A 27742-nucleotide genomic window follows, 5' to 3' on the forward strand; every position below is an offset into this window, starting at 1 on the left:
TTACGACCCCCCGTGTAGGGAAGGCATAAGACTTCCATTTTACAGTCTTTCAGAGTTAACAGGATATGCTTATAAATATTGGTCTTTACGACCCCCCGTGGAGGGAAGGCGTAAGACTTCCATTTTACTCTTGAGAAAACTGAGACTCACAGACTTGAAATAACTTATCCCAGAACATGCAGGTGGAAAGTAGATGAATTGGAATTTGAAAAAATTAAATGAAATTCCCAAGTCAGGAACAGGTCTTCCGTGACAGGGGAACCAGGTTGTAGGCAGGTCTTTGGGTGCTTCTGTTTAGTGGGGCAAATGTCCTGGAGAGAAGCAAGTCCTTAATTTTTCACCAGCTAGCAAATCATTTACCAGAATTTTAATTTTTTTTAATTGCAGTATCGCTGACGTACAATATTATAAGTTAAAGTTGTACAATATAGTGATTCACAATTTTTAAAGGGTATACTCCATTTATAGCCATTAAGCTACAAGGCTATATCGTACAATACAGAAATCTCTAATAAACAGAAAGCACTGGACTTGGAACCAGTGTCTGGGTCCCACCCCAGGACCACCTCCTGAGATGCTCCTGCGAGCATCTCACTTAACCTCTCCAAGTCTCTTTTTTTTTTTTTTTTTGTCTGAAAAATGAATAGAATATCAACCCCCGTATGTACCATATAGGTATTACTAAAGGAGAAAAGAAGTGTATAATCTCATTATATCACCTTAAAATGAAAATGACGATGGCGCCTTCCTTTTATTTTCCTCCCCTCTCCTTTTCTTCTTCTCCTTCCTTCTTCCTTCTCCTGCTCTTCATCCACCATCATCACTCACATTAATTAGCATGGATGATGCACCGGGTACTGTACTAAGTACGTTATAGGAATTACTGAGCCAGTGCTCACACAACTCTGTGAGGCCAGGACCATTTTTATTGCCTTGTCAACCATATGTTCAAGCTCACACGGGTGGGAAGTAAAGGAACCAGAATTCATACCCAGTCACTCTAAGCCCACCCTTTGTGCTCTCACACTATTTCACAGGCACAGAATCAGGTCACCAGTCCTATCGCTTAGAGGACTGGAGATCAGTCAGGAGGGACCGTGGGAAGAGGAGGGAAGTGGCGCCGTGGCCAGGATCTTTCCTCATGCCTCTCACCCAGCACCCAGGACCATGACATGTCATGATCCCCTGCCTGTCTGCCCCCTCCTGAGGCTGGGGCCCTTTCCAGGTCACGGCTGTGCCTCACTCATCTCTCTCACCAAGTCAGACTCATCCCACATGCCTTTCACAGTCCCTGGCTCTGAGGAGGCACTAGGTCAATGTTCATTAAATTCAAAGGAGAACAAACGAAGCAGAAAAGAGATGCCAAATATGCATTTCATCAGAGCCCAACCTGTCCCGTGAACCCACGGTAGCATCAGCTCTAAGCAGGAGCCCATGGCACACCCACCTGGGGTCCTGTCCCTCACTTAGCCTCGGGGAAGGAGGGGCCTGCGGCCGAGGGCCCCTGGAGAAATGCCTCCATATTATATTTTTGCGGTGGCCTCAGAGCTCCCATCCTACTAACAAGGGCAGCTTGTGGTCAATGAACTTGATCTCACAGGAGCCGGTGCTTACTTCCTTCATCCTTCCTTAGGTCTCCACACTTTTCATTTTTGTTTTACGCTTTGGTATCTTATCTGAGGAGAGCTGGGGCCCTTCTACCCACACAGAGCACTCCCTTGGAAAGTAAATCTCTACGTTGTCTCTCTGGGGAGCAGAGTGCCCTGTGAGTGAGAAGTGGGTCCAGACCGTCTCCTGTGATCAGTGTCCTGCTCAGCCCCTCCCACCACAGAGCTTACCTTTCCAGAGATAAACCTGCTGGAAACTGGTAAAGGTGCTCTGGTTTCCTTTCAGGGGCGTCAGACCTGCAAAGAAGATGTTTATTTGTATGAGCTTGAGTGTGCTCGCTCCGACTGGGGACCCGCCAGGATCATAACTGCCTTACCTCCCCGACACTGGCCCCTCCTGGGCCTGAAACTCTGTTTCCCACACAAGGCGCATCCCAAAATCTTCTCGGAGCTTTCCTCCAGCTGCTGGTACAAAACCAGAGCTGGCCAGAATTATGGATGTTAGCATAACGGATGCCATCTTGGGCCCCTACAATCCTTTCTGTCCTTCCACTGACCCTGCCTAGGGCTGTACTGTGCCATAAATCACTTCTCTGTCATCAGGGCTTTGTAGTTAATAGATATTGTTTAATGATCATTAGGTCCAGGTGGCCTCTATGCTCTGGTAGCCTCCAAACAATGATGAAGACCTTGCCTGATGTGTTCCCAGCACCCACGAGACTAGTTACCCATTCATAAATCTTCACTTAGGAATGCACGTCCTGTTTCCAAGCACGTACCCCCATACTCTAGGTTAATTATAAAATTGTCCTAGCGGCTCCTCAGTAGTGCAGAGTGCAGCTACTAATGCTTCCAGATCATTGATGCTCAATCCCCATCCCACCCTGTGAGCAAGTTACCCTATAATAAATAGACCCATTGAGTATTTGGAGCTGCCTGCCTCATTTTACGGTGTCAAGATACCGTCTCAGTTCAGCGGGCACTTTTCGTTCCCTCCATCCTCCAAAACTAGAGCCCACGTGTCTTTCTTAGAGCACCAAGGGGACTACTGTGGGGAGGGGTCAGGAACCTGTGACACTGAGCATCACTTAAGGAACTATGGATTGGTTTAAAGTGAACCAAACTCATAGAAGACTCAACAGCTGTGTTAATTTTCCATGTCACTTACGTCCTCTGAGACTCTTGCCCCATTGGCAAATGGGGATAGTATTTGTGAGGCTGGGAATGTCTATCTTCAATCTCATGCTTGACCATAATTATCCAGCTCCTTGAATGTACTGTGAGCTTCCAGGGGCTGAGAATGGGCCTTATTCCTCTTTATATCACCCACACCTATTATTATCCCTGCCATAGAACCAGCGTTCAGCACCGTAACGAATGCAAAGACAAACGAATAAGGAAAACAAAGCAATCATTGATTTTCAGAGCCCACCAAGTAAATGCAGAGCCTCATCGGCCCAAGCACAAGAAGGCTGGCCACCAAATTAGTTTTCCTAATGCAGACTTCTGATCCTGCACTCCATTCCCCAAAACTTCCCCAGTTCAATATTGTTGATGGTGAGAAGATACATAGAACAGAAGGAAACCTTATCCCTCCTCTTCCCGGCTAATGGTTTAGACTGTCCAGACATCATTCCATGCCTTCCACAGTAACTGAGTTAAAATACCCCTGTTACACAAACAGGCCTGCAGACTCTGGCTTCTGTGATCTGCTCTCTCTGTAATCAAGGCTGCAGGAACACACACACATTTAGAACTGTGGGGCTTTGGCATGGAGCCTGACTCTCGAGGGTTGATGGGTGTTGTGTGGTCTTAATTGACTTTAGGACACTTCTGCAGAGATCACGTGCTACATCTGGGGTTGTGGCGGGGGGGGGGGGGCGCATGGTATGGGTAGTTTGAATCTACGACATGGGAGTGGGCACGATCCTAAACTGGAAAGCCTAGGTTTCAGAGTCCATCTTTTACAGGCCATTTTCTCTTCTCTGTCTCATCACTTCCTCCACGTCTCTACTTATATTCCTTGCCCTTCCTACATTAACTACGCTCCTGAATCCTTGTCTCAGGCTCTGCTTAGTGCTCATGACAGCTACTGTGAAGAACTAAGAGAGCCATCCTGTGTGGAGGTGTCCATCATACATCTACTCCAGAGGCACCTGGTGACCATGAACATTACAGATGCATGTAAGTGCCTCCACTCCGCTCCCAGCACCCCAAGATAGTGACAATCATTGATACAAAACAGACTCCCACAAAGAGAACGCCAGCCATCGGGCTGAGCCTCACCATTAATCAACAACATGAAGCCTTTGGGATGCAGAAAAAACCCGGGAGTATTTCTTCCAAGGCCTGTCTTTCCTATCCAATTTTAAAGCCCTATGGGCACGAGGGGACGTGCACTCTGCCTATTTTTTAATTCATCTGCACTACAAGGTGTTGTCAGAAACGAGGCATGTGCAGCCCCAGAGCTTCCCAAGCCTTTTTTCTTAGAAATAAGAAGATGATCCAGCCAACACCAAACAGCTGAAAACACCCGACATGTCCACTGGGAATGTGGGAGATGCAGACCCTGAGTGGACTCTTCTATTGAGACACACGTCAACCTGGCACCAGTTTAAACAGAAATCGGTGACAGGATAGAGAAGCCTCACAGCCAGTGAAACGGGCTGATAAGACTGCTTTCGGGTGATTTGTGGGGTTGTTTGTTTTGGGGTGTATTTGTTTGTTCCGGGTAATATTAGAAGTCTACCCTACTCCCGAGGAGCAGCAAAGGGTTGGTTGGCTTAACAAAAGAGGAGAGAAGTGCTAAAGGGGGTTCTGTGTCCCACAATCCTTCATCAGTCCATAAGATGAGCAAATAGGAGGCCCACTATACTTTACTAATGTCCATATCTGTCACCCCAACTAGCCTGTGAGCTCCTTGAGAGCAGAAACCACTCTACCTGTCTCTGTAGTCTACTACCTGGCCTGGCACCTCCCACCCAGCTGCTTCTCAGGACGAGTGATGGCTGGGCTGGCTCAGCAACTCCCCTCCCCATGGCTGTCGTGCCTCTCCCAGCTCATCTCTGCAGTGTACACTTGACCCGCCGCCTTTCCTGCACCTTTTGTTCCCTTCTCCCCACAGCCCTTTAAAATCTTGAAATAGAATATGCTGGTAGATGACATTCATTCCCCAATATCTGGAGTACAGCAGCCCCAGAGAGATGTCCAGGGAGCAAAATTCTCAATTACCAGACTCCTTAATTTGCTGGTATGATACAAGGATACCTCTGAAGCACTTTTCTGCTTCCAGTAAATTAGATGCAGGGCCATTGCAGCAGACAGCGAGAGATGCCCCTGGCAGCTCCGGTCTCCAAAGCTTGAGTTGAAGCCCCAGCCATGGCACTTAATGCAAAGATAGTTTCTTGAAGTGCGACACGTCACGGCTACGAAATTCACTCCCATGAGCAAAAGAGTGATATAACCTCACACTTCTGCCTCAGATTGCCTCTGCCTCACCAGATTGTCAAAAGGATCAGTTGAGTTGATGGATGTGAAAATGCTTTGTAAAATGCGACACGGATACTGACGCGCTTACTATTCGAATTTAGTGTGTTCCGTTGGGTTGTGATTTCCTACAACTGGCAATCAATTCACTTACATTTTATAAGAAAATACTCATTCTCCATGAACCACCTGCTGAAGCAGACCCTTGCCGTACCGGTGAGCTGAACAGTGAGAGCGGATGTCCAGACCCGACATCCTACAGAGCCCCTCTGCTGGATGTGCAACTGGGGGACCAGGGACTTGGGGTTCGGAAAACCATACCTTAAACTACAGCTTGTAGAGCACGTTAGCACTGCCTTATGTAATATATTTAAAAAGTGTGCCCCCATTTTACAGATGAAGACCCTGAGGCTCAGGGTGGTTAGGTGCTTTGAACAAGGTCACGGAACTGGGGGACGGCTGGGGAAGCAGGATTTAGCTGCAGTATTTTAAATGCCAACCATTGCGCCAGGGTCTCCAGTATCTACTGAGTGCCCGCCTCGCTCCAAGCACTACTCCAAGCGCTTCACATGCTTCCCTCCTATAATCCTCCCAACCTCCCCAGGCGACAGAAGTCACCATTATCCTCATTTTATAATTGGAAAGACCAAGACGCAGAGAGGTCATATAACGGGTAAGCATTCACACTGGGATTTGAATCCTGGGGTCTGATTCCAGAGCCTGTATTTTAAAGACCATCTAACCATTTGCAAAATGGAAGGAAGAGGCTGGCCCTCAACTAACCGTGGGAGGGATAGAAATCCTCTTTATCAGCCCTATCCCCTTCCCACGTGCTACCAATCCACTCCACAGTGTCTCCTTCAGTTGTTCAGACACCTGGAATCCTCACTCCTCCTTCCGTCCGTCAGTATCCCTCCATCAATATCTGCCATTAGGAAAAGGTACTTATCAGCTCTTCACACTTTAGTAAGAATTTAAATCCCTATGTTTATTTTCTCAAGGGTTAATTGTACTTAAGGCTGACGTCTTATTGTGGGAAAGAAGGGTTTGGCCCTATTGTTCCCAACTGGAGGTGGCCTCCAGATCAGTCTGTGTGCAAGTCAACCTTCAATTTGGAACATCATGAATATGCCTCAGGCTGCCTGAAATCCCCATCAAAGGGTTCCCTTCTTAAAGCTTTGCCAGCACCCCAAAATATATATATACACAGAGGGCACCGAAAAAAATAAAGAACTTCAAAAGCCTTCGGTAATCACTCCTTCTCAGGGAGGCCACACAAGGGCATAGTCTTCACTTCTTGGGCACGTACCAAGCACACACTCTGTGTTAAGCATTTCACTCTGGATTTATTGCCCATGAATGGATCATATGTCTTTCTTCAAATGCTCGTTTCCACACTGGGCTACCTCTCAGAGTGATGGATACCATGTGTTTACTATCCATCATAGAAATAAGCTATTTGATTTTACTTACCCCAAAAGAAACTAAACCTCATGGAATTCCACAAATTCTGCAATATTTTTTCCAGGCTTTGGTAAATAGGCATTCCACAGATACTATGTATGTTCTCTATGCCAGGTTTTACGCTCCATGGTGTGAATCCAGAAATTAATAAGACACAGTTCTTATTATATATTATATAGTAAGTCCAGTTCTTAAATATAACAAAAAATGACAGATTTTTAAATGATAATAAAATCATCTAATATTAATACTATGTGTCAGATACCGTACTAAGTTCTACACGTGTATCATCTGGAAGTGCCAATATAGGGAAGCAGTTAAGAACGTCACTTTGGAGCCAGAATGCCTGGTTTCAGGTCCCAGCCCTTCTACTTGCAAGCTCTGAGACCTTGGAAAAACCCCACTTCTGTGTGCCTCGGTGTCTTCAGCTGTAAAATGGGGATAATGATAATAGTGCCTCCCTTTTTTTTTTTTTAATTAAACTTTATTTCCTGTTTGGTTGCACCACGCGGCATGCAGGATTGTAGTTTCCCGACCAGGGATGGAACCCGTGCCCCCTGCAGTAGAAGCGTGGAGTCTTCACCACTGGAGCACCAGGGGAGTCCCAGTAGTACCTCCCTTAAAGCACTGCGTTGAGGATTCACGAGTTAGAACAGGTCAAGACCTTGGAGCAGGACCTGGCTCCTAGTGAGCACCGTGGAAGACGTTTCTAGCACCATTATTGTTACTGTTATTGTTATTGTTTACCCTCTCCTTTCATCTTCACAACCCAGTGAGAGGGAAACTGTCATACCCCATTAGCAATTAGGCCTGAAGATATTTACTGGCTTGCTCAAGGTCACACAGCTGGTGTCCGAAGGTGGGATTCAACACCAGGGGGCAAACTCTCAGCTGGGCCAGGGAGAGAAGCAGCCAGGCAAAGGCTCAGTTTAGATGCACTGCCCACTGCCCTGTCTAACAGAGCAATGCATGGAGCGTGCGCAAAGCTCTCTGCCGAGGAGGAAGCAATAAGCCCTGCAGGGGTAGTCAGGGAGGGCTTTTGGAGGAGGTGACATTGAGCTCTCTGCCATTAGCGCCCCAAGGGCCGCAGTACACCGAGAAGCGTGGGAACTTCTCCAGGAGAAAGGACATGGTCTCTGCCAGCCCTTAGAGGACCACCTTCCAGGGCACCTCACGGCTCCTTTGACCTCTGTCCAGTCCCCTCCTCTCCTCTATCTGGCTGACACCAGCTCGTGCTTCCACCCCTCTCAACTCAGAGGGTGGTCTGGAACCACGGGGTCAAGTTCTGAGTTCACAGGCTGGCAGATAAATAGAGCAGAGAGGAGACAAGATGGAGCCAGCCTGCCCCCAACCTCACACTGGGTCCGGAAGAGGTAAGTGAGCAGCTGGGCCCCGTCCACGCTGAAAACTCAGACTCTCCAGGTCGGAAGGAAACTTCCAGGTCACCGACCCAGTGCTTCTCACACTTAGCGGGCCTGGCATTATCCAGACAGCCTGTTAGAACAGATTCCTGGGGCCTCCCTGGGGTCTGGGGGAGGCCTGAGAATCTGTATCTCTCATGATCATCTGGTGATGCTAAGCCTGCCGGTCGCAAGCACGCTGAGTGGCCCTGGCGCGGTGGCCCCTGGCTCAGGGCAGAGCAGTCTCCGCTCCTCCCCGCTGGAGGTCTGCTGAGAGGCAGCACAGGCCGGGGCTGGGGGAGGCAGAGAGAGGGCTGACTGGCCGCCGGGGCCTCGGGTGCTAAGGCCCCTCCCTGTAAAATGAGGAGTGGGGCGGATGATCTCAGGGGTGATCTCCTGATGCAGTGCTATACGCTTATGGGAAATGTTGGAGGAGCTTCTGACAGAAAAAAGGGCAAGGAGCAAGCTCAACGGTTATTTCTGTCAGTGGAGCCCCTGTCGGGGGCCGACAGCCCCTTGGGCCCCTGTATCTAGGATGCACAGTGCGGCGGCTACCTCCTGGAACCCCTGGACTGACGGGGGGAAGTACGCCCGGGGAGATAGCCCTGGGGGACAGATCGCATTTTTGGCCCCGGTTCCTCCCCCTTCCTTGTAGTCACACGCTTTACACTGGACTTTGCGGCTCCTGCCACTAAAGGATGGAGTATGTTTCGCCACTCCTGACTTCCGGTCGGGCCGGGCCAGTGCAATAAGGCAGTGGTGACAGGGACAGATCCAAGCCTCAACCTTCAACAGCCTGGCTTGTTTCCCTTGTTCTTTCCTGATTCTGCCCACAGGAGAACGTGCCCATCCAGAAGAAGAGGCACGTGAAGTAGGGCCAGGCCACCCTGGCCAAGTCCAGACAAGAGCGGTCAACCACCAAGTGACCCCCGAGACACGTGAAAGAGCCCGGCCAAGGTCAGTGCAGCTGCCCTGCTGAGCCGGCCTCCCCCCAAGCCAACCTGCGGCCCCAGAGCTACATCATGCTTCCCGTGGAGCGCTGCTGAGATGCTCTGGTTGTTTTCTCTGCAGCTTTTGGGTACAGTTTCTTTTCAGAAGGATAAACACCTCAGGGTATGGAGAGGGCTCACAGCAAAGGAGCAGACCTTGCTGGTGAAGACAGCTCACTGTGAAGGAACGCACAGGGGCAGAAGGCAGAGGCTTACTCTTGAATTCCTGGCCTCCCAGACGCAGCGTCGCCTGGCGGCTGTCTTGCTCATACGTCACCCCAGGACACGCAGCTTTAGCCTGGGCTTCCGAAGGGTCCCTCCAGTCTCTGACATGGCAAAGCAGGACATCGGGAGAGCTCAGCAACCCACAGATGATGGAACCTACGGAGTCATGAGAGGGGAGAGAAGTCAGTGTGATGGGGACCAAGCAGAGCCCCTTTAGAGACATGCGTCTGTGCCCTGAGAGGCTTGTAGGCTGTGGGCAGGGAGCAACTCCTCGGGAGTGGACACCGGAACTCAGGAGCCTCGTTTTAATTTGGGCTATCCTTCCCCAATCGTCCTGCAGTTGTCTTACTGGCAAATTCCTGAGAGGAGGGACACCACCTCCTCCTCCATGAGAGCCTTTCTTCATGGGGACAGCAGCAATGACACCTCTGATACCACCAGGGGTCTTACTGCCAGAATCCTCTGTCTCCATTTTCCATCTTTTTGAGGCTTCAAGGAAATAAACAGCTCTCTCTCTCTGTCTCTCATTCTGGTACACACACACACACACACACACACACACACACACACACACACACACACGGGAGATCAATCTTGAAGGAGCTCAGGAAGCAGTATTTAGATTCAAAGTAAGGAACTATTAAAAGCCAAGTGCCGCACACCCATGGCACAAGCTTCCCTGTTAGGAAATGAGCTCCTTGTCTCTGGATGTAACCAAGCCAAGGCTGTGTGTCCACATCCCCAGGATTCATAGAGAGAAATCCATTACTAGATTTGGTAACTGGAAGGCATCGGACTATTTTGTCTTGAATATATCTTCTGACTCTGAATTTTAAAAAAGCTACCCTAATGTTATGAATTTATTCGGTAAGCAGAAAATGCTACCCCCAAGCTAACTGAATTTGATAGTGATTTTCGTTAGGTAAATATAAGTAACTCAAATGTTTTGGATGCCTGTGATGTGCCAGCTACTATGATAAGTGCTTTAGGTATATTAACCCCCTTAATTCTTATTGACGTTATTCTCTCCATCTCACGGATGAGGAAACTGAGCTTCATATAAGTTAAGTACATTGCCCAAATTTATTGAGATCTAGAAATTAAATACTTTATGTATCATTTGGATACACAACCCTGTTAGGTAGTAGAGTTGTTCAGATTCTCCTGGGGAAAAAAAAGAAAAGGAAAGAAGAAGGAAATCTACCACCCCACAGCCCCTATTCCCTTCTTTATCCTAGTTTATGTCCAAACCCAGATAAGCTTCAAACTTCTTGCACCAAAATTTACCCAATGTAGATGCCTCACGGATGTCTGGCTTACGAATTGGACACTTCGTTCTCTCCTGTCGCACTTCTGACCTGAGTCGTCATCATTACCATCAGCAGCATCTCTGTGGTAAAAAGTTACCTGAGGGACCCACTGACTCTGTGGTTCTCAAGCCGGGGTGTTTAGACCGATTATATCAAAATCACAGAGAGAGTTTTGAAAGTGCTTGTTCTGGGCACCAACTACAGAGGTTCCGACTTGACAGGTCGCAAGGGTGGCATCTGGGCATTAGGCCTGTGAACAGCACCACAGGTGATCCTAGCGCACAGCCGGATCCCAGAATCCCTGGGCTGGGGAGGCCACTTCACTTCACAGATGGGGCTGTTTGAGGGACTGCACAGAACTCGAGGAAGGACCAGCGGGCAGTGAATGCCTCGCCCGGCCTGGCCGGACCCAGAGCACAGGGCAGCAGGGGTGTGTAAGCGCCTGCCGAGAGCCCAGAGGAAGCCTGAGCTCTGCGGCTGCCCCTCTCCGAAGCCAAAGAAAGAATCATGGACTTAAACAAGAGGTGGGGCACGTTTTTTCTCCGGCTCTCAGACCTGGGAAGAGAAACGCAGGCAGCTTTCTTCTTTAACTAACGCTCAAGCGTCGATGAGAACTCCGGGCGTCTGAGAGGTGGGCGCCAGCTGGAGATTTGAAATCACGTGAGCCAGCTTCAATTACGCTCCCGGGAGCCTCAGGCCACACAAGTGCCACTGAACCCCATTTCCAAGTTGCCTCAGTCCCTTGTTGTGTTACAAGTAGGCTCATGAAATGTAGGTCCAGAAGCCTCATGAATTTTCACTAATAATTATCAGTGGAAGCAAAGCCATTTCAGGGTTGGAGGTTGGAGGGGCTGGAGTCTTGCAGGGGCGGAGGGGACGGGGAGGAGGGGGACTCTACCAGGAATTAAATGCCTTTCCAGACTGCAGTAAAAGCACGTAGCGGGATTCTGTTCCTGGTCATCAGCAGATCCAGCCAAAGCTTCACAAGTTAAAATTCCAGGGCTGCCCATCAGACCAGACTGGGAAAAACATCTGCCTGATGTTTGATGTGTGTCTCAAAGAAAAGCTTAACTTGCAGCATTGCGAGGTGGTTGTTCAGATGAACATAATTCACAGATCACGGGTTACACTGGGAGGGAAAGACAGGCAAGCCTGCTAGCCAGAAATGTCACGGAAAAAAGGGTTGTGTGGGCTTACTGCTCCCCAGAGCAAAGTAATTATTCCATAGATGATCCTCAGGAAAATGAAGTCAACCTTTCCAATTTGAAAAATCCTGTGGTCTGGTGAGCAATCGAACATCTGGGGAAATTGTGGTATCCTCAGAAAAGACATTAAGATTAAAGAAGGCAGAAAGCACCCTGGATTTGAATCGCAGTGTTTCTAAATATAGGCACACATAAAGAGAACATATACAGACACACCTCAGAGCAGTCGCAGGTCTGGTTCCAGGCCACCACAATAAAGCAAATGTTGCAAGAAAGTGAGTCACGTGGAATTTTTGGTTTCCCAGTACCTATAAAAGTTATGTTCACACTATACTGTAGTCTCCTAAGGGTGCAATAGCATTACGTCTAAAAAAACAAAGTACATACCTTACTTTAAAAGTGCCTTGTTGCTAAAATATGCTAACCATCATCTGAGCCTTCAGCGAGTCGTAATCTTTTTTTACGATAGTAATATCAAAGATCACTGATCACAGATCACCATGACAAATGTAATAATAATGAAAGAGTTTGACAAATTTTGAGAATTACCAAAACATGACACAGAGACACAAAGCGAGCAAATGCCGCTGGAAAAATGGCGCGATAGACTTGCTCGGTGCAGGGTTGCCACAAACCTTCAATTTGTAAAAAAAAAACGCAGCATCTACGAAGCACGATAAAGTGAAGCACAATAAAATGAGGTGTGTCTGTGTGCCTGTGTCTGTGTATATGTGTGTGTATAGTGTCTATTTTTTTGCTTATCTAAACACTGACATGAATGCACATCACATAACCACAAAGCATTAAACCTAGAAGGAATTTTAGGATTCAACTTACTTCAATCCACATTCCTGCCCAGGCTCCTGTGACCTCCAACACAACATTCTCACTGTAACCTCTGCTGGCCACTGCGAGCTGACCTCAGCAGTTTTCAGGAGTCACCTTGTTTGAACACCCAGCAGCATTCAGAACTGCTGACAACTTCCTTCCTCTTTCAACCATCTCCAGTCTGGTTTCCATGACCTGCTGCTCTCCTGGGTCTCCTCCTCTCTGTCTTCTATGCAGACTCTTCATCAGTTATGTAGATATTCCCCAGGGATCAGTCCCACCCTCCTCCATCTTCTCACCCAGCACCCGCTTCCTAGGAAATCCATCCGTACCCACACCTCTGCTACCACCTCAACGCTGGCTGTTCACACATTTCCATCTCCCTCCCAGACTCCCTCTCTGAGCTCTGGATCTTTGTATCCAAAAGCTCAGTCCACATTCTGTGAATGTCTTCAAGCCACTTCATACTTAGCATATACCCCATATGGACCTTCCCAAATCTCCCTTTCCCATCACCAGATCTGACACCTGATATCTTCCATCGCTCACCATACAACTGTCCCACCAGGTGACCAAGCTAGACAGCCAACAGTTATCTACCTCTGAGTCTGGAGGGAATGATGTACAGATGCTGGAGTTGATCATAGCCTTGGGTCTGTAGACTGATAAGTCCCGTGTCATGGATGATGTTCTCCAGAATACGCGGTCTCCCCGACTGAGCTCAGCTCCCAGGGATGCCCACTCTGACCAGACTCTCTCTCCTCTCTTACCATCTAAACACTACCCGTCCTGCAAAGCCTGGATCAAGTCTCTCCTCTTCCAGAAAGCTCTCCCTGACCACCAAGTCCCCTTGACATCTCCCTCCTCTGCACTCAAGCCTCCTGTGGCCTCAGACACTTGTGTCGCCTTGTGTATCGAGCCAGGTGCACAGCGGAGCTCCATACGCGCCTGGATGACAGCACAGATGAGGGAGTGAAGGTGATGGTCCTTCACGGTACCTTCGCCTCCCCGGCCACATTCGAAGCTCATTTCATCGATTCCCGATACCTGGGACACTGGATTGCCCAGGTAAGGCGATCACTTAAGGTTTACAGCTGTGACTGTGAGTGAGGGAGGGTCATAAGAAGATATAGAAGACTACTTCACGTAGTTTTCAATCTTCAGAATTCTCCATAAGCTTAAGCTGCCAATCATGCAGTTGGTTACAGGTAAGTCCCTCTGTCACTAAATTAATAGCATACCAGGAGCCAAGCTCAAGTCCAGCATTTTGCACCCAGTATCTTTATAACGAATAGTCAAATAGGAATTATCATTATCTCTCTTTCATGGATAAGGGACCTACAACTTAGTTTAAAAAATTTGTTCAAGGAAAGTGAGATAGTGACAGAGTGATGACTAGAACCCAGGTCCGTCTGACCTAAGCCCCTTCTCAACAACCACGAGGCTACGTAGCCAGGGACACGGATTCATTTTTGAAAACAGAAGTCTATTCCCACTGTTGAGAGACAATTGAAAATTCCAGCCCTATGGGTCACAGAACCTGGTAAACAGTAGGCACTCAATAAATAATCAATCACTGAATGAATGGTCATGGGTGATGGGAATGAACTAACATTTTTTAACCAAATGTGGTGGGTGCAGCCTTCAGAGGTGGCGGTGAGATGCTGTTGAAGATACACGTGGGCTCAAATCTCAGCCCCATCACCCCGTGACTGTGTCATGAGCAGAGTGATTGGCAGCAGCTGTGGTTGAAATTCTCTGAGCCTCAGTTTCTTAGTTTGTGAAAATGGAGCTCGAAATACCCCCTCTGAAGGCAGCGCCAAGGACAAACGTGGTGTTAAAACGCAAAGTGGCCAACAGAGTATGCGACCTGTTGGAAGGGTGATGATAGTCCCTAATTTTGTGAATATCACTTTCTAAGTGAGTGTGGCCACTTCCCCAGGCGTTCTCCGTGTTGTGTATCCTGTCTTCTGCAATCCCACGCCTTGCCCAAACTTTGTAGACCACAAAGTTTGGGGAAGGCGTGGGATTGCAGAAGACAGGATACACAACACGGAGAATTGTGTTGTGGAAGAGGGAAGCCCCAGCCCTCACTGTCATGTTACCTCCTTGGACCTGCGTGAGGATGAAGCCATCGCAACAGGAATCACGGTCACAGGCAAGAAGACAGAAGAGATGGACTTCGGTCAGACTGGCTCCTGACGCTGAGAAGGCGACGGGGCTGTACATTCCGGAGAGCACACTTTGGAAACCAGTCTGTTCAAATCTTTTCTGACCTGTCGTGGTGAATTCTTGGCCTGGGGAAAAGGTAGGAAAAAAATTATTTTCAGATCTCAAAACAATGCAGAATTGAGCAGAGCATGCTGGTCACATGACAGCGGACCCTCTGACCACACCAGGTACAGGGTGCGGTCCAGCGAGATGCTCTCTGTGCCATGAAAACCCTGGGCCTCCCGTGTGTGCAGAGCAATGGAGCCCACCAAAGCCATGGCCCCAAACCAGCAGACCTGGACAAACACCCACCACACCTTTGAGGGTCTGAAGGCGAGGTGTGGAGAACTGGCATTTATTATGGTTTTTCTTATTACCAGCAAATATTTATCGAGCTCTAACTATACACACAGACACCAGGCCACGTGCTTTACCCAGACGACCTCATTTAATGTTCACCGCCCTTGAGTTCGGTTCAGACTGCTCTGCTGTCACGTCTGTTTCTGTAAGGCAAAGTGGTCTGAACACGTGGTGCACAGGCAGCTAGGCCGCTGCAATGCTGAGGTTGCACTGGTTGATCTGCAGTGTTCCCAGCTTGTCACTGCCTTGTGTCATCAAACTCCAGGTGAATGCAGCACATACACATGCAGCTGAAGGCAGCAAGCTGCAGAAGCACAGGACTACACGGGGCCCATCAGCCCACGGATCTCCTCTTGCCTCGGGCTGGCCGGCGGCTCTGTCTTCACAGTGAGGACCGCGATTCCCCTTCTCTTTGTGCATCTTTGCGCCTCGACATCTTCAGGCCTCCCCTCCCCCATCAAGCCACCCTGCCCTTCACGTTTACTGTAGCATTTCTTTGTGACGGATTCAGTATGTCTCTTTTTAAAGTTCTGCTAGCATTTTATATAAGATCGTTATTGTTGTTGTCAGCCCTCTGGCTAGAAGTGGCATGGTTTGGGTTTTGCTTGTCCCTAAGTCTCGTTTTCCCATAAAAGCCCAGTTATTTTTAGAACATCTTTTTGCAAACATGAGGTTTTTTCAGATATATAGATTTCACTATAGCCAACATGTCTGTTCTAGTATTATATCCATTTTGCACTTGAGGAAAGAGAACCTTAACGAGTGAACAGTCTGGCCTAGGTTCACACAGCTGGTGGTGGCAGAAAGAACACCAGAGCCTGTGCTCTTGGCCACCCTGACCTCCCAGTGGCCTGGCAGGTCACCAGGTCTTAAGCAACACATGCACCTAAAGGTGGTGGAGACCTTAAAGCGTGGGAGCAAGAGTGCAAGCTTCAGAACCAGGCGGACCCGAGTGCGAATCCCCGCAGCACCCCTGGCAAGTGAGTTCTTAGGTCCTCCGAGCCTCAGCTTTCCTTTCTGTAACCGGTGACGATGGTATATAACCCTCACAGATGCTGAGCAGGTGAAAAGATAGACTGGACATTAAAAGGCTGAACCATGAGCTTGGCCATTAGCTGACGCTCAGCAGATACATTACAGGTCTCCAAAAGAGCCAGCATCTTCTCCCTCCAAGCCTTCGCTCACGCGGCCCCCCTCTGCCTGACTGTGCTCTAACTGTGCCAGGCCAAGCCCCCGCCCACCCTTCGCCAAAGCCCAGCTTGACCTAAAGCGCCCATCTCCCAGCCTTATACAGTTAGAATTCATCTCCCTCCCTTGATCTCTCTTACATTCTGTCTGTACCTCTACTAAGGCTCTGTCATCCCTCACCCTACAGTTAAGCCACTTGAGACAGCTACTGCTGCCCCATCAGCTGTGATTCCCCAGAGACAGTCCCCGCTCTCACAAGCAGGGGTCACAAGCCATGTGTGACTACTCCAAGATCAATTTCAGTTCATGAGAGTTCATGCTGCAATAGCCACATTCCAAGTGCTCAGTGGCTACATGTGGCTACTGGCTGTCACTCTGGACAGCAGAGATTTATTGAGCATTTCCATCCCTGCGGAAAGTTCTACCGCACAGGGCTGCCCTGGATGGCAGGGCCACGTCTCAGTTCACTGGGCATCCTCCACCCAGCCTGCGCAGAGGACCACTTGCCCTGAGATCTGGGTACAGCCTCTGGTGGGCTCCTCCTCATCCTTACTTCCGACATTCCCTTCTCTAAGTTCCTTCCCTGAGCACCCAAAGCAGCTCATGTTCATTTTTCTTTTCCTTTTTAAATTGTCATAAAATATACATAACAAACACTTTACCACTTTAACCGTTTTTAAGCGCATAGCTCAGTGGCATTAAGAACATTCATGATATTGTGCACCATCACCCCATCCTCCCCCGGAACTTTTCATCCTCCCAACTGAAACTCTGTCCCCATCAAATACTAACTCCCCATTCCCCCCTCCCCCAGCCCTGAGTAACTACTGTTCCACTTTCTTCTCCATGAATTTGGCTCTTCTAGGTAGCCCACGTTCATCTTTACCCCAATGTCCTGTTTCATTTTCATCAAAGCACTTATCACCCTCTGAAGTGCTTTTATTGCTGGACCAATTCCTCTGTCAATCAGGGATGCTGTCTTTTTCGATCACAGCGGCATCCGCAGCACCTGCGAAGTGTGTATCCTTCCACGGGCACTCAGTAAACATGTATGGGACGTGCAGTGCTGGGCTCACCCACACGGTGGTGCAGTCCTGGACAATGGAGCAGGTCTGGGAGATGTTCCCGAGTTGGGGGAGGTCAGGCCTACAGTCCTTGGTCCACCTGGATGCAGTGTGACAAGATGCCTCCTGTTCCTAGGCTTCACCTGTGACATGAGGGCTAGATAATCTCCAAGGAACCTTCAGGCCCTAACTTCCTTTGATACTGAAAAATCACATGGCTCCTCCTCCACAGTCAAGGCCACGGACCTTAAGTGGGTATGGACAGAGGATGGCCCTGGAGGATGGACCAAGCTGTCCCATCTTCCAGGTCACTTAAGCTCAGGCACGTGGAGGGACATGCTGACTACCTACTGGGCGCCATGGACTGTGCAGGAGACTTTCAGAAACTGTGCCCTTTCCTGCTCAGCTGTGGCATTTTATTCCCACTTTACAGAAAGTAAAATAAAGAAGTTGTTCCTGATCAAAGATAGAACTAGTAAGTTGGGAGCGGGGGAGTCTAAAGCCAGATCCAGTTTACCTCCCTTCTCTTTTCATTACAACAGAACCCAGAACGGCTGGGTCTGTGCATTTTCTGCTTGAAAATATGAAAGGCAAAACAAAACAAAAAACAAAACAAAAAAAGGCAAAAAACATTTCTGCCCTTGATTTAGCTTGGCAGCAAAGAAGCTTCACAATTTCCCTTGCAATTTTCCCCCGAAGTATAAACTTTCAGGAGACGAGGAGGAGAAAAAAATAACAAACACTTAAAAAGAAATACAATTGCCTTTTTAAAAAAATATGATAAAAGGCCAAAGTAGGGTTTTAAAGAACATTTTTGAGAGGGGTCACTTGTTTTATTTTGGTTTTCCTTTCCAGAAAATAATCTCTGTGCTCTGTCATTTTTCAAAATGGGTAGTAAAAATAATTGGAATAAACACTGGGGCAGAAATTCTGAAACTTGGCCAGAGATCAGAGAAAACCCAGCTCTGCTGGACTCCATTCTCCCAGGGGAGCTCTCATTTCAGACAGGATGGAGGTATTAGGCGGAAGAAGGACCAGAGATAAAAATACACAGACGCTTGTCCTTGCCGTGGGCTGAGCCTGCTACCGAGGTCGGCCGAGGCCCTGGGCCTGGTCCGAGGCGTCCTCTCCACCACCAGCTGCTCGCAGCACATTCTGAAGCTGCTGGGAGCGGGCTGCCTGCCTGCTGCTTCAGACCTAAGGAAGTGACATGCCTGCCACCTTCATTCCAACTGCCCCCCCCCCCCATCCCCGTCCTCGCTCAGGTCCCTTGGCCTGTCTTCCGGTCCACAGCCATTGCCTCAGGTCATCGGGAAACTGTTAGCAAGAGTGACAAGGATCGTGGAAGCCCTCCTCTGGCTCTTTAGCACGCGCCACCCACTGTTTTAAAAGCATCGCTTCATTGTGAAAGCATCCGCATTCCTACCTCCCAACAACCTCAGTTCACCTGCGACTCCCATTTGACTAACGGAATCACAGCAGCCTATAGTGTCAAGGAACTTGTCCACCGTCACACACAGCTCGTGGTGGCAGAGCTGGGGTCAACCCACCAGGCGGGCTCCAGCCCCCTCACCCTTAACCACAGGAAGCGAGGCCGGGTGAGCGGTGACTAGAAAGGGCATCACAGCTCACGGGCAGAGCGTAGTCACGGGCCAGGGCTCAGGACCCTGCACTGCTGTCCCCTCTCTTGGCCCTGATGGATAGGGCAGAGTCGTGCAGGCTGTAGGATTCTTGGGAAAGACCCACTGCTTCGTTACAGCGACCAAAAGTCCCTGACCCCCTCTGTGAGGCCGTGTAGGGGAATCAGACGCACTTAGGTTCAAACCCAGATCCCCAATTTACTAGCAATATGACCTTGGGCAACACTCTTAATCTCTCTGAGCCTCAGTTTCCTCATCTGTAAAACATGGATTATGATCCCATTTTCACCTTCCTTCAAGAATCTCTGTGAGGGTGGATTGAAAGGCGTCTGGGGAAGTGAGCTGTAAACTATAAAATACAAGACGGCTTCGCTACTCAAAGTGCGGTCCAGGGACCAGCTGCTTTGGCGTCCCTGAGAGGTTATTTGATAGGCAAAATCGTGGCCTTTCCCTGACTTACTGACTCGGCATCTGCAGTGTTACCAGCCCCCAGGTAACGTGCATACACACTGCAGCCGGGGAGGTCCTGAGTGCAGGGCAGGGAGAGACAAGAGCTTGGAGGTCTGGCTGCTTATGAGAAGGTCTGACAGCTTCCGGGGAGGGTGGACAGGAAAGGGAGAGGGGAGTGAAGGTCCGTGAGATGGAGGGCCACGATGGGCAGCTGCAGGGAGCCCAGGGCCTATGGCCCTGCTGGAGATACCCCTGTATCACAGGCAGCCACATGAGCTTGCACAGGGCACACGGTGTGGACTCAGCTGGCCTCTGCCCGCAGCCTTTGTGTCTGCTCTGCAACTGAATCGCTCACCTGCAGGACGGGCCTCCCCGTCCCTTGAGCTGGGGGCAGCGTGGCTCCTCTCTAACCGCGTCCTGCGGGAAAGCAGCTCCAGACACTGAACAGGCTAAGCCACTGGGGCCCCGAGCCACCCAGCTCATCAACCTACCCTTTTTCAGATACACAGCTGGAGAGTCTCCACCCCCGCTCCTCGCTTTCACCTGGCACATAAGACTTCCAAAGCTGGTGGCCTTTGAGGTCCCCAGTGCATCTTCCTCCTAAATGTGGAAAGAGACTGAATTATCGTCCAGTGACATTTAACAATTAAATTCAACAAACATTTATTAAACTCTAATCAAAGCTAGGCACGGGGGCTAGAAAGATAAATAAGAGAAGATTCCTGCTCTTTAGTTTCTCCCCATCTATTGAAGCACACAGACATGTTAGCAGTAAATTCCAGCCCAGAGTGTTAGCTGCAAAGACATGTGTAATAAAAGAGGAGATAATTACCACTGAAGAAGGAGTGGTTAACTCTATTGAGAAAGGGGAGCTAGAAAATTTTCCCAGAAAAAGTGAATCTGGGTGGGGTTCTGATGTATAAATAAGAGCTTGTCAGGTGGAAACAAGAGAAGGGGGATTGTAAGCGGCAGAGATGGAGACCTGGGATCCTGTATGTGTTTTCATTAACTAGGTCTAGTGGTTCTCAGGGACTGTCAGTTATGAGAGGAGAGAGAGAGAGAGAGAGAGAGAGAGAGAGAGAGAGAGAGAGACAGGGTCCAGCCCAGGGAAGACCTTGTTTGGCACACAGCTTGTACAGAGGGAGGATCAGGGGAAGGTTCTTTAGCCTGGAAATGGGGAGGTCAGGCTTCTAAAGATCTTGCTGTTTTCCAGTGCCTCTGACCCCTAGGTCCAGAGCTCTTGCTGTGTGGGTGTGGTAGGCTAAATCTGTGTCAATTTCTGTCTTGTTTCTAGTATTTTGCCCCCTCCCTGCCCCCACCCCCTGCAAAGTTGCCCAACTTTGAGTTTCTCAGTTCAATTTTGGGAATTTGGGGAGGGCAGAGGCTAAAACAAAGGCTGTTTGAAGACAACAGCTCTCCTTGCTTTTTGTTTGTTTGTTTGTTTTTATTTTGTTTTGTTTTTTTGTTCTAGGCGGGCCTCCCACTGCTGTGGCCTCTCCCGTTGCGGAGCACAGGCTCCGGACGCGCAGGCTCAGCGGACATGGCTCACGGGCCCAGCCGCTCCGCGGCACGTGGGATCTTCCGGACCGGGGCACGAACCCGTGTCCCCTGCATTGGCAGGCGGATTCTCAACCACTGCGCCACCAGGGAAGCCCTCTCCTTGCTTTTTGAAAAAAACCCAAACTCACTGAATGGATGATGGTCTGAGGAGGGAAGAAGGGCCTTTGAGGAGGCGGGATTCCTGCAGACTGAGAAGGACCTGAGTCTTGGGTCCCAGATTACAGGAGCCCTGGCCCCATCTGCAGTCAGGCTCTGCTGGGTGGCGGCGGGCACTGAGGGAGGGGGCGGAGGTAACCCAAAGCACGGGGCTCCTGCCTCAGCAAGAGTCCCTTCCCCACCCCGAGCCTGGCCCAGACCCAGTGGCGCCAAGGGGCCTGAAGTCAGCTCCTGGGACCGTGGCCTCAGCTCTGGTCTGGGTGGACCGATCCCTCATGGTCAAAGGCACTGCAGGGCCCCGGCCCCGGAGAGGAGCCTTACTAATGGTTGAGATGGAATCCCCGTCGACCTGATGTGTGGATAACACACTAACAACCATGGTGACGACTAGGACAAAGGTCATTGAGCATTTCCTCTGCAGCAGAAACTGTCCTGTGAGCTTTCCCATGTATGACTTCACAACAGTCCTGTGACGCGGGTGCTGTTACTACCCCATATTTATGGGGGCTCTGAGGAACCAAGGTACAAAAGAGCAACAAGCAAGTAGTGGGGCTGGGACTTGAACCCAGGCAACCTGGCTCCAGAGCTGCCTTCTAACTACTCTCCCTGTAAGACAGTGTCTCTCATGGGCTGAGGGGTTGAAGTTAGAGTTAGTTCTTTTTTCGCCTTTTTTAATAAACTGAAATGTTGTATATCTTGTAGACTAAAATCCAAACTTACTGGACAAGCAGCTGTCAGCAGAGGATCGGATGATCAATAATCTAAGAAGTTTACTCACAGAAATGCCAAGTGCTTAGTAAGCACTCAACAAATGTCAGCTCTTTCTGTTACTACTGATTCTATAAGCTGGTTCTGATCCCTTAGGGAAGCACAAGTAGTAGACGTCCTCGAAATCAGGGACTCCCAAGGACTTGACAGTCGCCTAGGGAACCACTGTCACTGACAGCTGTGACCCTCAGACCACAAAGGACCTGGCGGAAGTCTGGACAGAGGTGTCCCATTATTAGCAGAATCACTCACCATGGAGTAGCCAAGATGCGGGAGCAGCACCTGGACCCTGATAACAAATAAGCCCAGCTTGTCTGCACTGTCCCAGGGCAGGAGAGGCGACACTGAGAGTGCGGCTCAGTCCTGACCTTGATGGGTTAAGGTGGTGAGTTCCTGCTGAGTGTCGCCAGCCTACTAGCCCATCCTCCCTCCCCCACCCCACCCCCTCTTCCCCCTGATAGATCTTAAGGCAAGTCTGAATCATGATAGCGAAAACAAATAAAGGCACAGTCATCCTCCTCAGAATGCTTTAAAATCAAAGAAGCGAACGTGTCCTCAACAATCTATTGTGTGTATGGAGTTAGTCTCTCAGATCCTCACCAGACTCCATCTTACCGATGAGGAGACAGACGTTAAGGAACCTGAACATGGTAAACAGCCCTAAAATGATGGGGTTGAGATTCAGTCCAAGACAGCTCCCTGCTCTTCTCAAGATCCTACAGCTCCAGGCCCCAGCTTGAGCCCTAAAATTCAGGGGTCCACCTTCCATGCTGTTTCTAGGCTGTCACTTATGATTATGCACTTGCACACAAGCACTGGTACCTGGTGCTGATGCAAAACTGCTAACAGGGGACTTCCCTGGTGGCGCAGTCGTTAAGAATCCGCCTGCCAATGCAAGGGACACGGGTTCGAGCCCTGGTCCGGGAAGATCCCACATGCCGAGGAGCAACTAAGCCTGTGTGCCACAACTACCGAGACTGCACTCTAGACCCTGTGAGCCACAACTAGTGAGCCCGCGCGCTACAACTACTGAAACCCGCGCGCCTAGAGCCCGTGCTCCACAACAAGAGAAGCCACCGCAATGAGAAGCCCACACGCCGCAACTAAGAGCGGCCCCCGCTCGCCACAACTAGAGAAAGCCCGCACGCAGCAACGAAGACCCAACGCAGCCAAAAATAAATAAATGTATTTTTAAAAAACTGCTAACAAATCTATATGCCCTTAAATGTGAGAAAAATGAGGTCCATGCAAAGAATGGATCGGTATGTTGCCATTAAAAAGAACAAGGCTCATTTTTTTAGATACAGAAAGATAAATATTATGTAAGAAAATCAAGGTAGAAAAGAATATGTATTGTAAAATATTAGCATGTAAACAAAAATGTTTTTATGTAATAAACACTTATAAACACATAGAAATGTTCTGGAAGGATCCATAAGGAATGGAGGAGTAAAAATGGAGATTTGCATGTGGCTAAGAGTTAGGAAGTTAGGAGAATTGCTTTTCCCTGCATACCTTTCTGTCCTAATTCATGGTAACAATGAAATTGCTGATACCCGACCAGCTTTGACTCACTGAAACAGCAATTTCATGTGGCTCTAACTAATATTTAACTTTCTTTTCCGTTTTAAGCAATAATCATGCTTTACTTCTACAATGGGAAGGAATTGCTGGGGTCTGGGGCTCAGAGAGACAAATGGAATTTTGGACTCTGGACAATGTCCTGGTGTGTCCAGTGGCCCAAGCGACCCAATAAGATAAGCGGGTGGGGGCAGAAGGAGGGGGCTCGTCACTGAAATCCTCTTCTGATGGATCTGTCTGGAAATGATGCTGCTCAGATAAACAGTCCCTAAGTTAATTTCATCCTGAGCCATCACTGGTCCTCTGCAGTTTCAATTTCCCAAAGTCCCATCGTTTTGAAGAAATGGAGGTAACGCGGGATCAGTTATTGACAATCTCATTCCATCACCTGATCAGAGTGGTGTCAATTCAATCAGAGCATGTCTGATGTAGGACAAGAGACAGATCCACCATGCAGCTGCCACGACTCACCCGACCAGAAGTTGTGCAGGCGATGTTGTCACTTGCCCAAGCATAGAAATCGCAGGAGACTTCTGATCCCGCCGTGGACACTGTGAGGAAGCTGCAGGTTTCATCTAGCGCACAGTCTGCAAGCACCATGGGACAGTCACCCACCAGTCCCTCAGGAGATGCTGAGGACAGACGGACACATACCCCTACTCCCTGCCCCCCAAACACACACACACACATACACACACACACACACAGTAACATGGGTTACAATGAGTATTCATGGAGGATTGGAGGATTATGAGATAATGCTCGTAAAGATGAATATGCAATAAGTGGTAGTTGTTATTACCCATCTCTGGCCTGACCGCTGAAATAAACAGATACATCTCCTGATCTGGACAAAATGCTCTACAAGGAACGAATGTCCTTCAATTCTGCTTCCTAACATCTGGCAGAGCCTCGTTCTTGGCAGGTGGTGGATGCACTATAAACTCCTAACGGAAATTATGAGTTGGATGCACATTTCGAGAATCAAGTGATTTACAAAGAATTTTTTACAACGTATATTTGATGATCATTTCAAGGGTTGTACTTGATGTGTCTTGCAAGATTAGCACAGCATATCCATACGGCACCACCCAGGTGCCCGGCCCCTCACCTGCCAAGCACTGCGTCAGTGAGGACTCAGAACCGGGAACTTGGGACTTGACCACCACAGCAACATCTGCATCGAAGATCACCTTAGATTCTGGGAGCTTCTCAAATTTCCTCATCACTGAAAGGAAAGCATATCTGTGAAATTTGACTCTGAGGGGTCTGGGGCCTCTGCAGAGAAGCCAAAAAGAGTTTTAGATCAAGAAATCACTTCCCACTCACAGCCCTTGGTCACACAGGTGCTCCAAAAAGAGAAATTCCCTTTTAAGGGTAGTTCGAGAATGCTGCCTCATGGCTAATACTGACAGCTATAACTTGCCATGTCTCCTTTTTCCACCTCATTGTCAGGAAGTAAGAAGAATAATTTAATACTGCATTAGTCCTCACAACTCCCTTTTTCACATTGATACTGATTTTCTATCTAAATTTATATTTCCTTGTCCTTATCTTTGAATGCTAATGATATCTCATAATTATTTTATGTATAATTCTAGAAATAAAATATTTTATTTAAAATGATATCTCATATTTATTTTAAAACAACTTGTCCTCTTTCTGGAAAGAAGTAAGTTATTTTTAAAAGACAAATAAAACATGGGCACATGGGTTCACGTACATCTGAAAATGTGTCATGAGGCTCAGATATGTTTATGATAGTATTCGTTTAAATGGTATGTTAGCATCTGTTTTCCCAGGTACCATCAACACACCTGAGCTCCCATCTGTAGGAATGACACAGTCACATGCTCATGGAACTAGATAAGAGAGGAGAAAGAAATAAAATTTCTCAAGGCTATGAGACTTGGAACTCACTTTTCACCAAGCAAAAAGCACTGCATGTAACTCTCAAGGAATGAGACTTATCTGACAAGCAAAAATGCACAAGAGTGTCAATATTTTGCAGGTAACTATCAAAAACAAACCCTGAAGTGCATGAGTACTAGTTTTTTGCAGACATGATGACAAACATGTATGTAGGCCCTCGTTCTCACACACAACCACTGCTTTATAAAAGAGACCAGGTCTGAGTTTGTTTTCATCACGTCAATAAATTCAAAGCCAACCAAAGCAATATATTCTCAGTTTTCATAATAAGTGCAGAAAAAAAGTTTATTACCTTCGGAGTGGGAATGGAAGAGGGCAGTATTAACATAATAGAAATGGCCATGTATTAAGCCTTCAAAAATCTTGATATAAAAAATTCTGATTTTGAGAGGACCTTCAAGATGGTAGAGGAGTAAGACATGGAGATCACCTTCCTCCCCACAAATACATCAAAAATACATCTACATGAGGAACAATTCCTACAAAACACCTACTGAACTCTGGCAGAAGACCTCAGACTTCCCAAAAGGCAAGAAACTCCCCACGTACCCGGGTAGGGCAAAAGAAAAAAGGAAAAACAGAGAAAAAAGAATAGGGATGGGACCTGCCCCTCTGGGAGGGAGCTGTGAAGGAGGAAAAGTTTCCACACACTAGGAAGCCCCTTCGCGGGCGGAGACGGGGGGTGAGCAGGGGGGAAGCTCCGGAGCCGCGGAGGAGAGCGCAGCAGCGGGGTGCGGAGGGCAGAGCCGAGAGATTCCCGCAGAGGACCGGTGCCGACCGGCACTCACCAGCCCGAGAGGCTCGTCTGCTCACCCGCCGGGGCGGGCGGGGGCTGGGAGCTGAGGCTCGGGCTTCGAAGGTCCGATCCCAGGGAGAAGGGTGGCGTTGGCTGCGTGAACACAGCCTGAATGGGTTAGTGCACCACAGCTAGCTGGGAGGGAATCCAGGAAAAAGTCTGGACCTGCCTAAGAGGCAAGAGACCATTGTTTCTTGGTGTGCGAGGAGAGGGGATTCAGAGCACTGCCTAAAGGAGCTCCAGAGACGGGCATGAGCCGCAGCTATCAGCGCAGACCCCGGAGACAGGCATGAGACGCTAAGACTGCTGCTGCCGCCACCAAGAAGCCTGTGTGCGAGCACAGGTCACTGTCCACACCTCCCCTCCCGGGAGCCTGTGCAGCCCGCCACTGCCAGGGTCCCGGGATCCAGGGACAACTTCCCCGGGAGAACGCAAGGCGCGCCTCAAGCTGGTGCAACGTCACGCTGTCCTCTGCCACTGCAGGCTCACCCCGCATTCCGTACCCCTCCCTCGCCCCCCTGGCCTGAGTGAGCCAGAGCCCCCGAATCAGCCGCTCCTTTAACCCCGTCCTGTGTGGGTGAAGAACAGACACCCTCAGGTGACCTATACGCAGAGGCGAGTCCAAAGCCAAAGCTGAACCCCAGGAGCTGTGCGAACAAAGAAGAGAAAGGGAAATCTCTCCCAGCAGCCTCAGGAGCAGCGGATTAAATCTCCACAGTTAACTCCAGGTACCCTGCATCTGTGGAATACCTGAACAGACAACGAATCAGCCCAAAATTGAGGCGGTGGACTTTGAGAACAACTGTAGACTTGGGGTTTGCTGTATGCAACTGATTAGTTTCTGATTTTTATGTTTATCTCAGTATAGTTCTTAGTGCTTGTTATCATTGTGGATTTGTTTCTTGGTTTCGTTGCTCTTTTTTTATTACTTTAAAAAAAATTTTTATTATATATATTTTTTTATTTCAATAACTTTATCTTTCTGTCTTTTTTTTTCTCCCTTTTCTTCTGAGCCGTGTGGCTGACAGGGTCTTGGTGCTCCGGCCGGGTGTCAGGCCTGAGCCTCTGAGGCGGGAGAGCCGAGTTCAGGACATTGGTCCACCAGAGACCTCCTGGTCCCACGTAATATCAATTGGCGAGAGCTCTCCCAGAGATCTCCATCTCAACGCTATGACCCAGCTCCACTCAACGACCAGCAAGCTCCACTGCTGGACAACCCATGCCAAACAACTAGCAATATAGGAAAACAACCCCACCCATTAGCAGAGAGGTTGCCTAAAATCATAATAAGTTCAAAGACACCCCAAAACACACCACCGGAGGCAGCGCCCACCAGAAAGACAAGATCCAGCCTCATCCACCAGAACACAGGGACCAGTCCCCTCCACCAGGAAGCCTACACAACCCACTGAACCAACCTCACCCACTGGGGGCAGACACCAAAAACAATGGGAACTACGAAGCTGCAGCCTGCGAAAAGGAGACCCCAAACACAGTAAGTTTAGCAAAATGAGAAGACAGA

At 48.9% G+C, this 27742-nt stretch overlaps 1 protein-coding gene across 19 annotated transcripts in view; it reads right to left on the reverse strand.

The window, feature by feature from the left end:
• Positions 1-27742, reverse strand: part of LOC102988973 (thyroglobulin) — a 144641-nt gene that overhangs the window by 57208 nt on the left and 59691 nt on the right. For all 19 annotated transcript variants that reach the window (XR_003683451.2, XR_003683453.2, XR_003683452.2 and 16 more), the window contains 6 exons: positions 24604-24720; positions 23964-24079; positions 19919-20027; positions 14620-14811; positions 9163-9327; positions 1839-1904 (listed from right to left, as the gene is read on the reverse strand). Coding sequence is in view for 14 of the 19 variants with exons in the window: in XM_028500614.2 (XP_028356415.2) it covers positions 1839-1904; positions 9163-9327; positions 14620-14811; positions 19919-20027; positions 23964-24079; positions 24604-24720 (765 nt within the window). In the remaining 5 variants the exon portion in view is untranslated. The remainder of the gene's footprint in view (positions 1-1838; positions 1905-9162; positions 9328-14619; positions 14812-19918; positions 20028-23963; positions 24080-24603; positions 24721-27742) is intronic.

Source organism: Physeter macrocephalus, chromosome 15 (assembly GCF_002837175.3).
Source record: "Physeter macrocephalus isolate SW-GA chromosome 15, ASM283717v5, whole genome shotgun sequence".
In the NCBI taxonomy this organism is placed as follows: domain Eukaryota; kingdom Metazoa; phylum Chordata; class Mammalia; order Artiodactyla; family Physeteridae; genus Physeter; species Physeter macrocephalus.